At 33.4% G+C, this 13,172-nt stretch overlaps 1 protein-coding gene across 6 annotated transcripts in view; it reads left to right on the top strand.

The window, feature by feature from the left end:
* The window catches only part of LOC145255583 (organic cation transporter protein-like), a 416,644-nt gene extending 403,791 nt beyond the window's left edge, over nucleotides 1-12,853 (top strand). For all 6 annotated transcript variants that reach the window (XM_080114055.1, XM_080114052.1, XM_080114056.1 and 3 more), the window contains 3 exons: nucleotides 2,364-2,472; nucleotides 6,346-6,418; nucleotides 10,812-12,853. In XM_080114055.1, the coding sequence (XP_079970181.1) occupies nucleotides 2,364-2,472; nucleotides 6,346-6,418; nucleotides 10,812-11,129 (500 nt within the window). In that variant the 3' untranslated portion in view covers nucleotides 11,130-12,853. The remainder of the gene's footprint in view (nucleotides 1-2,363; nucleotides 2,473-6,345; nucleotides 6,419-10,811) is intronic.
* Nucleotides 12,854-13,172: the final 319 nt, after the last annotated feature.

Genomic DNA, 13,172 nt, shown 5'->3' with positions numbered 1-13,172 from the left:
ATACACTGGATAAAGCGGGGCAGGGTAGAGCGGTAGCCCTAGATATATCTCAGGCTTTTGACAAGGTATAGCACGATGGTCTTCTCAGGAAAATCAAATCATACGATATCACTGGACGAATACTTAACATAATTACATCCTTCTTAAATAAGAGAAGAATCAAGGTTGTCCTCGATGGTTGTACATCTAAATAATATGATATATATGTGGGTGTACCTCAGGGATTTATCCTTGGATCTTTATTATTCCTAATATTCATAAATGACCTCCCTGATAAAATTGTCTTTGAGATGAGTATATTTGCTGATGACACCATGCTCTATAACAAGCACGAGGGGAAAACAAATGAACACATATCTAAGGAAATGGCAGAAACACTAGAGGAATACCTCCAATCTGTAGTGGAATAGGGACAAAAATGGATGGTCACATTCAATGGTGCCAAGACTAAGCTTGTCTCCTTCAATAATTACAAGAATCCTTCTCAACCATCAATAGCTATGGCTAAAGATACATTACCTGAAAGTACTTCATTCAAACTCCTCGGCTTAACGTTCATAGGGAACATGAGTTGGAACAGATACATTGAGAGCATTGCCAGGGCCACTGCGAGGAAGATGGGCTCTCTCTCTACCGTGCTAGAAAGTTACTTACACCTGAAAATACCCTGTACCTCTATAAGGTCACCATTCGCACATGTATGGAGTATTGTTGCCACATTTGGGCTCGTGCATCTGCTACTAGTCTCTCACTCTTGGACAGGGTTCAGAAGAGATAGGTCCTGAACTGTCATCTAAGCTTCAACCTCTGTTCCATCGATGAAATGTTGCAACCCTCTGCCTGTTCTACAAGTATTTTAATGGTGGATGTTCCAACAAACTATAAACCCTTGTACCCCCCTTGACGTAAATACCTCTGACAAACCCAACAAACAGCAAAATCCCACTCTCCACAGTAGAGATCCCTCAATGTAAGAAAACCTTCTACTCTAATAGTTTCTTCCCCAGAACTGCTAGACTTCCAGGTTCCTGCTTTTCCAACTGTACTGACATACGGAAGTTCAAGTATAATGTGAACAGACATCTTGCTGCTCAACTCCATACATACTATCTCTGCAACTTATGTCCCTGATAGTAGCCCTTACATCAAAGTGGCAATATGGTTTGTTTGGGGTGAAAATAGAATTTTGAAAAAGTTTTCAGTAAGTTTCATGAATAAATATTTTTTTTTTGTAAAATAATGTGCAACAGCAAATGAAAACTTTTTTGCTTTTCTTTTTCTCAAAAGAAAATTTTTCAAAAACATTTTTGTTTTTATTGTTATTTTTTGTTTTTTGTAAGAAATGTTTGTTTTGTGTTTTATGGGTTTTTTTTCGTATTTTTTTATTTTTGTAAACAATGTTACTGTTTTAAGGAGTTTTTTTATTTATTTTTGTGGAGAAAAATTTTTTTTGTAAAAGATAACTATATTTTTATTTACTTCATTTTGTTTTGCTTGTTTGTTATATTTCTGTTAAAGTTATAGGATAAGCTAGGCTTTCCAACAAGTTGGGTATGACCGTGGTCCCCGGCAGAATATACTTTTTTATTAATGGAAGGAAATGGTTTTGCCTCAGATCTGCTGAGGATTCCTATGGAAGAATTCCTGGCAAATATCTCATAGGAAAATTTTCCAAGTTGTCATGGTGTGTATTCTGAACCGATGGCATGCTCTTGCTATAAATTTTGTACAGTTGTCATGTTGTGCGATTACATTTATATTATCTTGATTATTTTTCTAATTTCCAGATGAGACTTAGAAAAAAAATCCCAATTTATTTTTAATGATTTACATTTTTGCACGTTTAAAGCTAATATTTTCTTCCAATAGCACGTTTGCATTGTCATCTGGCCAAGCGATTTTTCATTGGCTGAGCGTCTTGCCATATTCAGGTGGTTCACATAAGCAATATTTACAGAAACTGCACAAGTACTTTTTTTTTTTTTTAACTTAAAATGCATTTACTTGAAATCGAATTATACTATACAAGCACCGAAATTTTGTATGGATCTTTGTTATAATAAAGTACAGCAAACTAAGTATTATGATATCCGTTCAATGAACAGTTAGGGATTAATAGGGATTAGTATTTAACGCAAAAATGAGCACAAATTTAACTATATTCAACCATCAATTGGGCATAAATCACTCCTAAGTCAACGGCCTATAACTTTGCCCGTTTTTAACTTTTGCTAAAAAGTTTGTTTTTTGTATATTTTTTTTTTTTTTTTGTATGGTATATTGAGTTTTTGTTTTTCTCATTTTTATTTTTGTTTGTTTCTTATTTTTAGAAGTTTGTTGTATTTTTCTTTCATCTGTTCTAGGCACAGAGGGTCTCGTGTCAGCTTTTATGATCATCGGCCGTTGTGCATACGCCGGACTCCTGTGTACACTGTTTGTTTACACGGCAGAACTTTTCCCGACCGTTGTCAGGTAAGACTGCACGATTTCTATACACAATGTTTAATCATGAGAAAAACCTGCATGTCAGCTCTTTCGTCACGGATTAAAACACACATTCAAAACAAAATATGACAGAAAATCGAAAAGTCCATTTCAAATTTTCCTTGTTTCACACACGAAAAAAAAAATGGATGTAGAATTTCCAGTAGGTTTTTAGAGCCTTTTTCACTGCAGCTAACTAACAAAACGGAAAAGTTGTCAAAAAACAAATTAAGTCTTAAATGTTACCAAAGGCAAGATAAGTTACCTCTTCAGATAAGTTTTTTTTTTCTTTTGTTAACATATTTTGAAGGGTTTATTTATTTTGAAATAAAAGTAGTGCTAAGGTAAAACAAGAAAAAATGGATGACATTAGATGGTCATCTGAGGAGTTTCGATAATCGTTCAAAAATCGAAAATTAAACAAGATACTGGTAGCACCCTTCCAATAAATGTTACTGTTAAATTTATTGGGTGGCTTTCTACCAGTCTTAAGTAATTTGCAATTGTATTTTTCATATCGCCTGCACTGAGAATTGAACTTACAACCTCTAGACCATCCAGAAAAGTGTCACTTATAACTGAATTTTGCCTAGTATTAACACAAGTCCGAATTATTTGCAGCTTTTATCTGATCATGGCTGTCAGAACAAGAACATGCTACCCTGTGGATAAGTAAAGAGTTCCATTTAAATTTCCATGCAGATTCCCGAGTTTGACAAAATAATGAAGAAGGTCGATTACATTGACTGAGATGCTGTGTAAATAACGCTCAAAATGAAACCAATAGTCCGAATAATGAAACAATCCAAATTATCAATCCTCATCTCAAAAATTCAAAAACATAAAAACAATTTTGTTTAAATTTAGTATTAACAAGGCACAAAAGCCACTCAACGCTAAGTATTAATGAGATTATCAATTGATGTTTAAGAGAGGAGAAAAGGGATGAGTGTTAAAAGTGAATGTGTCTATATGTTTGTTTTCTGTCATTGCTTCTTCTCAGCCAAGATTTTGATGTCTTGCTTGACTTTTCATACTTTGAATAGCGGTAGCAAAACAGCAGCACCTTTTTTTGAGCAATGACAAACTTTTAAGCTTCTTATTTTTATGGGTTTTCTTTGTTGTTACAAATAATGAAAATGGGGGGGGCAGGAGTTTTTTCATCAAGGTCTTATGGCTGATCTGATTTGGTGTCTGTCATGACTACGATTTCTATAGAAAGGAAGGTTTAAACCATCGTCTACTTTTTCTCGCTTGGTGTATAAATGGGTTGAAGGGCCCTTTTTACCCTGGATGCCGTTTGCCAGTATATATTTTTGTTTTTATTTATAGACGTATCCTGTTACATCTAAGTGGCAAAATGTAATGTTTGGGGTGAACAAGAGTAAAAAATTTAAATTTCCACATTGTCTAAAGATTTTTATTAAATCCATCCATCTATAGCCTGGAGGTGCATAGGCCAGCCCCAACTTTTGTAGATGCTTCTGTAGCAAGAAGTTCTTTTTTCGGAGTGAGGTGCTGGCCCCACGCCCAACCTTCCCAGAAGGTATGTAAAGCACCTAGCCTTCCCAAATGGTCACCCATCTGGTACTGTCCAGGTTCAACGTTGGTTAACTTCAGTGACCTGGCAACAACCAGTGTGTCAACGTGATTGTGCCATACTTTTATTAAATGCTGCTTTCTATTAATAGAGAGGGTGCTCTCATTCGCAGCCTGGGGATGTGATGGATGGCTTGCAGAGATAGCACATCATTTTTATTTAATATTTTTACTATTTGGTCAGGGCTAATTTAAAAAAAAGTATCCTCATGCCAAGGTGTCTGACAAAACCCTGTACAGAGAGACTGAAGAAACCTGAGAATCGTGTTTAGCAGGCATTCAAGTACTCTTCAGTTTATATGTGTGTGATAGTGTGACAGGATTAGACATCGTGTATGTGTGCTGCCTTTGTCAGTGTGTGTGTGTCTGTGTATATACTATTTGAGATGGATATACATAACTGGGAAGCCCAAGCGAATGATAGGTCATGATGTAGAAAAACCATCAGAGAAAGTTGTAAGATTTTTGAAGAGCAGCGTGTAGATCTTGCTGTCTTAAAACGCGTTTTAAGAAAGGAGGACAAAAATATAATGTCAGAGAAATTACAACAGGAAGTGAAGTGCACTGTATGTGGTAGATACCTTTTGTCAAAAGCTGTTTTTTTAAAAAATTATTTGAAATCACACAATCAAAGACAAGAACGACAGTCTTGTGAGAAGGCTTTTACAGCACATCCGACAACACTAAGTTTTTATATTCGTGGTCTAATCTGCAAATCTAAAAGTGGCCTGACACGACATTCAAAGATTCATAATATTATTATGTGATCACCTTTACAAGAAGGAAAGTTTTTATGTCACATGTGTACTTTCATGTAGGACTAAAGCTGGTTTAAAAAGTCACCTATGTGCACACAGACGCACAAGGCTTAACTGAAAAGATGGCAAACTTCTGTCAAGAAGTAGCAATTATAATATATATATATATAGGGTGTCTCAATAAAATGTATACTTTCTTGAAATTATCTCAATTTGCTACATGAATGCCCTATGCCATGTTTCGAAGAGATGTTTACGAATAAAGAATCGTGCTTCCAATAGGTTGGAACACCTCCCCACTCTCGTCATTCTGGAAGTGCCTATATTGATGGGTATGACAAAGAGAAAATATGGAGTAGTATCTACTCTCAGTGGGTTTGACCCTCATGGATTTTTTTTTTTTTTTGGTGGGGTGGGGTGGGGGGGGGTCATGTAAAACATAAGCTACAATGAATGAGTTGAAAGCAGCCATTGAAAGAGAATGTGCCAACATATCAATTGAACTGATTAGGAACATTTTTGGATCCATTCAGTAGTCAGCTGTTCATAGACCACAATGGTCAATGATTTGAACACTTTCGATAATTAGCTGGTTCCTATTTTTGTCCACAGTATTTTGATGTATGAAACTTTTCTTTATTATAATAAATGTTAGTTTGATAGTCATTTACATTTTATTGTGTTATAGAATGTGTGTGGGTGAGTTGAGAATAGCCATTTCTTTCCCTTAGCCTTGAAAGAAAGAGGAGAGAATATCGTTTTTTATAATTAGCTTGTCTTGGTTTTGGGATTCATGTAACTGGATCAAAGAGGTTAATTTGTTTTAGGGCGTCAAAACGACCATGTGTCTGTGACGAATTTAGGTCAAAATGATACCGAAAAAAATGGCACGGTAAAAATGGCAAAAGTGAATAAATAGGTAAAAATGGCACATTGAAACGGAAAATTAGGACCATTCGAGAAGTGCATGTTAAGCTCCCATTCCTCTAGTTTAAAATAGGGCTAAGCCCCTCCCTCTCTAACTAAATTAAATAAATATCTTTAATGGGCATTTACACTTGTAGGGGTGGGGTTAGGCTTTTTTTTTAATATGGGCTAATCACGGTCAAATAAAAATGAAAATGTTTTCTGCCAGTCTGAGCGATTTTTTTAGCAGGCCAGTATGAAAAGTCTTTGTGGAGGTAGAGATAAGGAATATGAAAAGGAAATGGGAGTTTAGCCAACATTTTTCCTAATTTTTCGTCATCAAAGTGCCAGTTTTACCTATTTATCAACTTTTACCATTTTTACCGGTGCCATTTTTATCGTCCACCGTCTGTCCTAGGAGTTATTTTAAGAGTAAATGAACAAATTTCATAGATATACATGAGTTATTATTGTTTGATTTCAACCCATAACTTTCCAGTGTTATTTCATATTTTTTTAACATCTTTCTTTTTTTGTCGCATATTTCATTTATTTTTTTTATCATTATATACTTTTTTCATGTTTTATTTCTTTCCAGAAATATTGGTCTTGGATCTTGTTTGTGTATGAGTCGAATTGGAAGTATTTTATCCCCTCAAATCGCCGTCATTGTGAGTAAAACAAATAAATATTACTTTTACCATCAAGATTTTATGTAAGGAGAAGATACAAGAGGAATTCATATATACAGGATCTGCTATAAATAATTACATATTCATTCGCCAGATTTGCTCCCTCTCAACTTTTTCATGTGGGATGTTCTTCATAAGTTGGCGAAATGTATTGAGCTCCAACGAGAGCACACAAATCTTCCATAAATGTTCATTCTAGCTAGTATATATATATTCCGTAGCTGAATGGATACGGTCTTTGCTAATAAAGCCAGAGATGGCTTCTGTCGTCGGGTTTGAATTTATCAACTGGTGTTAATTGTGACACCCTGTACTGAAGATTCCCTGAAAGTTGATTCTGGAGGTTGAAGATTGTATATAAATATATATATATTAGTATATTTAGGCAGCATTTTTTCTTTTATGCAGGTTTCATTAAATAGCACAGATAACTATTGCTTGTTTTTCTTGTAATCCTCCTTTTCTCTTTGTCGGACCATTTTCCGAACGTTTTTTCCGAGTGAAAAAAGAAATTTCCCATAATCGCGGACGTTTTCGACCTCCATTGGTCATTCTCAGGCGAGTAGTAAAAAATGAAATTGAAAAAATTAATCGTCTTTTCATTTCATCTCGCTACTTTCATTTTTCAATTTCATTTTTTATTTTTTACTACTTTTAATCATCTTTTAATCGTCTTTTCATTTCATCTCGCTACTTTCATTTTTTATTTTTTACTACTCGCCTGAGGATGACCAATGGAAGTCGAAAACGTTCGCAATTATGGGAAATTTCTTTTTTCACTCGGAAAAAACGTTTGGAAAACGGTCCGACAAAGAGAAAAGGAGAATTACAAGAAAAACAAGCAATAGTTATCAGTGCTATTTAATGAAATATATATATATATATATATATATATATATATATATTATATATAAGAGCAAATAGTTAATAAAACATGTAAAAAAACACTTTGAAAAAGAGTTAAAAACATATTTAATCTGAAAAGGAAACAATAAGTGGGCAGTCCTTAATCTGCAGAGTTTCGAAGAAATACTTTCCTTCTCATCAGAGGGTAGGAATTAGCAAAATGCAGGATCAGATTTTGCATACAAAAGTATTTGATAAAACTGCAAGTAAGTCAAAGATCTTACTTGATAACAAAAAGTGAAGCAGAGGGAATATGGTGAAGAAAAAGGTGTCTTCACGTGAATGGATAGTCTGGTGAAAGATAAAGTATCCAATGACGGTAAAATCCTAAAAAGTAAATCCAAGAAAGTTAATTAAATTTCCATTCGCGCAAGTATATATATATATATATATATATATATAAAATATATATAAAATTTTAGTCATTCAATAAATTTAAAAATTTATGACGCGAAATGGTTAAATTTCAAATTAAAAGATTTTTATTATTCTATGTTACACGTCATAAATTTTTTAATTTATTGAATGACTAAAATTTGATTTATTTGGTCTATCTTGTATATCGAGCAATTCTTATTTAGCTGGGATAGTACTTATAGAATATTACTGCCAATAATATTTTGTAAAACTTATAATCACAGGTTCCTATACCAATTGATTGTTAGATAATTTTATTCTGAAGTATATATATATATATATATATATATATATATATATATATATATATATATTAGTGATGAGACGATTCCAATATTTTTCCCCATTACAATTACCAATTCTGATTCTCTATAAAAGTTTTAAATATTTTACTATAACGTTATTTTTTTTCTGATTACCATAAAAACATGTTAAATATGCGGATATTTTCCTAAATGTAAAAATGGAGGATGATCTATAGATTTTACTTTTACTATTAGTTTAAAATCAATCTATCTATTAATAGGATAGCGTGTGTTATTTACTTTGTGTGTCACGCTTACATCCGAGTGACTGTCGTTTAATTGTTATGGACTTCCATTTCTTGTAATACATAATTTTACTAAAAATTCTTAAGTTTTGGCTTCGGTTTTGATTATAGCTGATAGCACTTAAGTCATCTATTTTTTTTATGAATAATTTTACCAAGAATTCTTCATAAGTTTTGGTTTCAGTTTAAGCTGAAGGAACTCAAGTTATATATATGTATATACATTTTCATAAGTTTTGGTTTCGGTTTAAGCTGATGCACCCAAGTCATATGGATATATTTTTTTTTATTTTTGAAATCACAACTTTATAATATATAAAAATCGATAGAACATTAACTATAATATTATATACAAAACCATGAACCTGGTATCGTTAGAAAGAGCAATCTCTCTGACACATAATATCGAAAAATTAGAAAAAAAATCGTCAATTATTTAATGTAAAAATGTTGTTTCGTTTGAAGGGGAGGTCAAGTTTTGATGCTGTTTGTTAATTGCACATGCACAAACAGTCGTTTTGTTGTTTCATTTTAAAAAGCTAAATTTGCAATGTGCTGACATCTGTATCATCGTGGTCCGATCAATAATGTGCTCACTTACAAACTAAAGTGTTGCAAGTTTGCACGCAGTGTGCTGCATTTTTTTTTCTTTTAAAAAAGATTTCTCTCTCCTATCTTTTAAAATTCTCAACTTTCCTTATGTGCGCTCACTATGCAGTATTTTTGTTCTTTTAATAACATAAGGTGGCACCCAAGTCCTGTTTTTTTTATTATTTTATTCAACTGTATTTTACCACCAGACAATGCCTGGTGCCCCCTCCCTCCGCTAGTGTGTGTGTATATATATATATATATATATAGTCAGCCACATACAGTACTGTTTCGTTGTATCACAACTCATCAGTGCAGCTAGACTAGCACCTTTCCCTAGGTGGAGATTGAACCTCCAACCATCGCATTGATAGTCAGCAGTTCTACCCATTGGACCAAAAGATCGGTGCTTGCAAATGGCCTCAACAAATATCCATTTAAATAAACACTCGGTCACCACTTTTACAATGTTCAAGCTGCGTGTTTATTTACAAGCAAACAGCAAGCCTCGTATATATATATATATATATATATATATATATATTGTCGTTGGCTCCCAATCATGTCAGTACTGGGTCCTGTAGTTTTTCACTAGTCTCCTATCTTTGGGGTGAATGTTTATGTATGATGTGGCATGTTAAGTCCGAGTTTACGGTGGAAGAGTCGTGAACAGTGTTCGCAAGAGAGTGTAGGGGGGGGGTTGTTCTCATCACCCTCTTCTTTTCCCCTCTGAGACTCTTCATTCTGTTTCCTCTTCTCCTCAAAGTCCATGGTGCCATGGTGTGCTGCACCTCTCCATGTCTTCCTTTCTCTTGCAGTTTCCTCTCATTAGGATGGCTTGATTTTTGTTAGAGCCAGGGTGCATTAGAGTTGGTCTTTTTAGTGCATTTTGGGGACTCCTCGTGGCGTGTACCCTGGGCCAGTTCTTCATATAGCATTTTCTTGAGGAGCCTTGAATTATCCACCTTGTGGACGTGTCCTATCTAGCAGAGGCAGTGGAGGATGATGGTGGTCTCAACACTGGTCACTGAGGTTTGTTCTAGGACTTCAATATTGGTAGTGTGGCTTTCTCAGGAGATTTTTAAAATCTGCCTCAATTTAGTTTGCTGCAAGCATTCCAGAATTTTTTTATATCACTTCTATACAGCATTCACGTCTCACATATATATAATTGCAACTTTATTTCTTATAATTAACAAGCAGGCAGGAGGGACGGGTGCGCCCGGCATTGCCTGGTCATAAAATACGGTTAAATAATAAAAAAAAAACACGGGACTTGAGTATCATCAGCCAGAAGTGACAGCAAAAAAAAAAAAAAAAAAAAAAAATGCCACGTGCTGGGTGCAAACATGCATAACTTAAGTTCATAAACAAACACATTATCAATCAGACCACGAAGACACATATGTTATGACGTTGCAAATTTAGCTTTTTAAAATGAAACAATGAATTGACCGTTCGTGCATGTGTGATTAACAAACAACATCAAAACGACATTCCTACATTAAATAATTGACAAGTTTTTTTTCTAATTTTTCGATATTAGGTGTCTGAGTGATTGCTCTTTCTAACACAATAAGATTCATGCCTGTTCGATGAGGTTGACAAAAGTTTTTAGCAGACATGCAAACACACACACAGACAACTGAGATTTACATAATAGATGGTTCTCATAGCTTAACTCTTCTAGGACAATGATTCGTCAGAAAAAAAACAGAAAGGTGTTAAAAATAAATCGGAAATTTATTTTAGAAAACATTTCTTTAGATTGATTATTTTTTTTCTATAAACCACTCGTATATTTATTCCATAATTAATACCATTCTAATCTATGTTTTTCTTTTCTTTTTTTTTTTTCTTTCTTTCTTTCTTTCTGTTATTCGCTACTTTTCGGGCGTCATCATCCAGAATAAGTATCTCCACCCGACCCTCCCGTTCATCATTCTCGGGGTCCTCTCCTTCGTCTCAGCTGGACTCTCCCTGCTTCTCACCGAGACCAGAGACACGAAATTGCCAGACAACATAGATGACCTCAACCAAAAATGCATGCATAATATCCCCGTGATCATCGTCAACGAACCAGAGGACAGCCCCGCCCAAAGCACCTTGTTGGTCAATGGGACAGGTACCACGAATGGTACGACTACAACTGCAATAATACCATCGAGCTCCACTCCGTTGACCATCAACGCCAACGGTTCCACATTGCCAACCACTGAACTGTGAATGACATCATCTCAACAACACAATTATATCTTTTTTTAAAAAATCGAATCAAAGAAGAAAAAAATATATATAAATGAAATATAAATTTTTTTACCGGGCCTCATATTGTAAAAAGAAAAAAAAAAAAACAGCCTATCTTAAAATCTCGACAACATTATAATTCTCGTCTGTGTTTTGTTAGAAAGTGGTTTATTGTTTTGTTTTGTTTTTTATTTTTGTTTGTTTATATTGGGAGAGGGCTCTTCTCCAGAATTCCTCCTATATTCAAAAAAAAAAAAAAAAAAAAAGAAAGAAAAATCTGTATGATGTACGTAACAGAATAAAAAAATATATCATATTCCAAAAATTATATGGTGCTTGTTAAGATAAGGTCGATAAATCAATTTTTTTTTAACTATATCGTTGTAAACAAAAACAACGTTACGTACTTGTCATGTCGAAAATAGTAACATATCAAAAAATTACGAAAATTTATCGAATAGAACAACTATTGTATTTTTAGTAAACAAAAAAAAATCGGGTTTGTTACTGTACACATAGATTCGAAAAAGTTGTCAAAAAACAAATATATAACAAATAAATGTTATCAAAGGCAAGATAAGTTACTTTTCTACCTAACTGGATATATTTTTTGTGTTTTTATTCAATGTAACATATTTATTCAGCTCGAAAAACATACAGTGTTTACCAATGTATTGGAAAATTCAAGATGGCGTCTCACACCCTCTTTAACACCGTAAGTTTGGGAAAAGGTGTTATAAATAAAAAAAAAAACTATACAAAATACTATTAAAAACCCGCCGAATATATGTCAACCTATGTCACGGTAACATATATTGAGCGAGTTTTTAACAGTATTTTAACCGGTTTTTTATTTATTACACCTTTTTCCAAACTTACCGTGTTAAAGAGAGAATCGGCCGCCATCTTGAATTTTCCAATACATCGGTAAACACTGTATGCTTTTCGAGCTGAATAAACATGTTAAATTGAATAAAAACACGAAAATTATATCCAGTTTGGTAGAAAAGTAACTTATCTTGCCTTTGATAACATTTATTTGTTATATATTTGTTTTTTTGACAACTTTTTCGAATCTATGTGTACAGTAATACAACCCAAAAAAATCTATTGCAGCCATGAACAAATAATTTAAAATATTCGTTTCGGAGTTATGTCCCTTGTGTGTAGACTATTACTGTCTAATTTGTAACGTCTAAAAAAATGTGATTTACCTAATTTTCCGTAAAAATTACTTTTAACTATAAATAAATTTCTACTTGATGATTTTCCTAATCTTTTGATATATTACTATTTCCTGCATGATAATTAACAACGTAATATTGTTTGTGTTTAAAACGACATATTTTTTTTAAATCGATCTATCGATTGTATTTTAAAAAGCACCAATTACGTAAATTGATCAAGTAATTTTATTTTTTATAAAGAAAATCATTTTTAAATGATTAATGTGAATTCGAAGACATTACTACAGAAAGAATCTCGTAAGTTTGAATTATTGTTGAGTTATCTCCCTTGTTTATTGAGATTATTTTCAAGAATGAAATATCATTCTTTTCTTTTTTTATTTACCAAGTCTCATATTGTAAAAAAAGAAACAACCATTTTTAAAATCTCGACAACATTAATATTCTCGTCTGTGTTTTATTGTTTGTTTGTTTTTGTCCATAATTACCCCTACATTAACAAAAAAAAAAAGAAAATCTGTACGATGATGTACGTACCCGTGACGAAACGAAAAGATCATCTATGAATGTGTCTGTGTGTGTGTGTGTGTGATAGAGAGAGAGAGAGGGGACATTTCTCAATCAATATACTCAACGAAATTTTGATATACAGACATGAAGTTTGGTATATAGGGTATTCAGACATGTGAAACACTTTTTAATTGGTTTTCATCCGGAAAAAAGAGCTGCTAAGGAGTTAAAATTGAAAAAGTGGAATGCGGGAATGGTCGGATTTTTATCCGTTAACTGTTTCATGAATGCGCATGCATGAATCATTCATATGACATTACTTATG

Source organism: Euprymna scolopes, chromosome 31 (assembly GCF_053919585.1).
Source record: "Euprymna scolopes isolate OS-2025 chromosome 31, ASM5391958v1, whole genome shotgun sequence".
In the NCBI taxonomy this organism is placed as follows: Eukaryota; Metazoa; Mollusca; class Cephalopoda; order Sepiida; family Sepiolidae; genus Euprymna; species Euprymna scolopes.
Note: the sequence above shows the minus strand (reverse complement) of the source record. Positions and strands in the feature narration are given on the sequence as shown.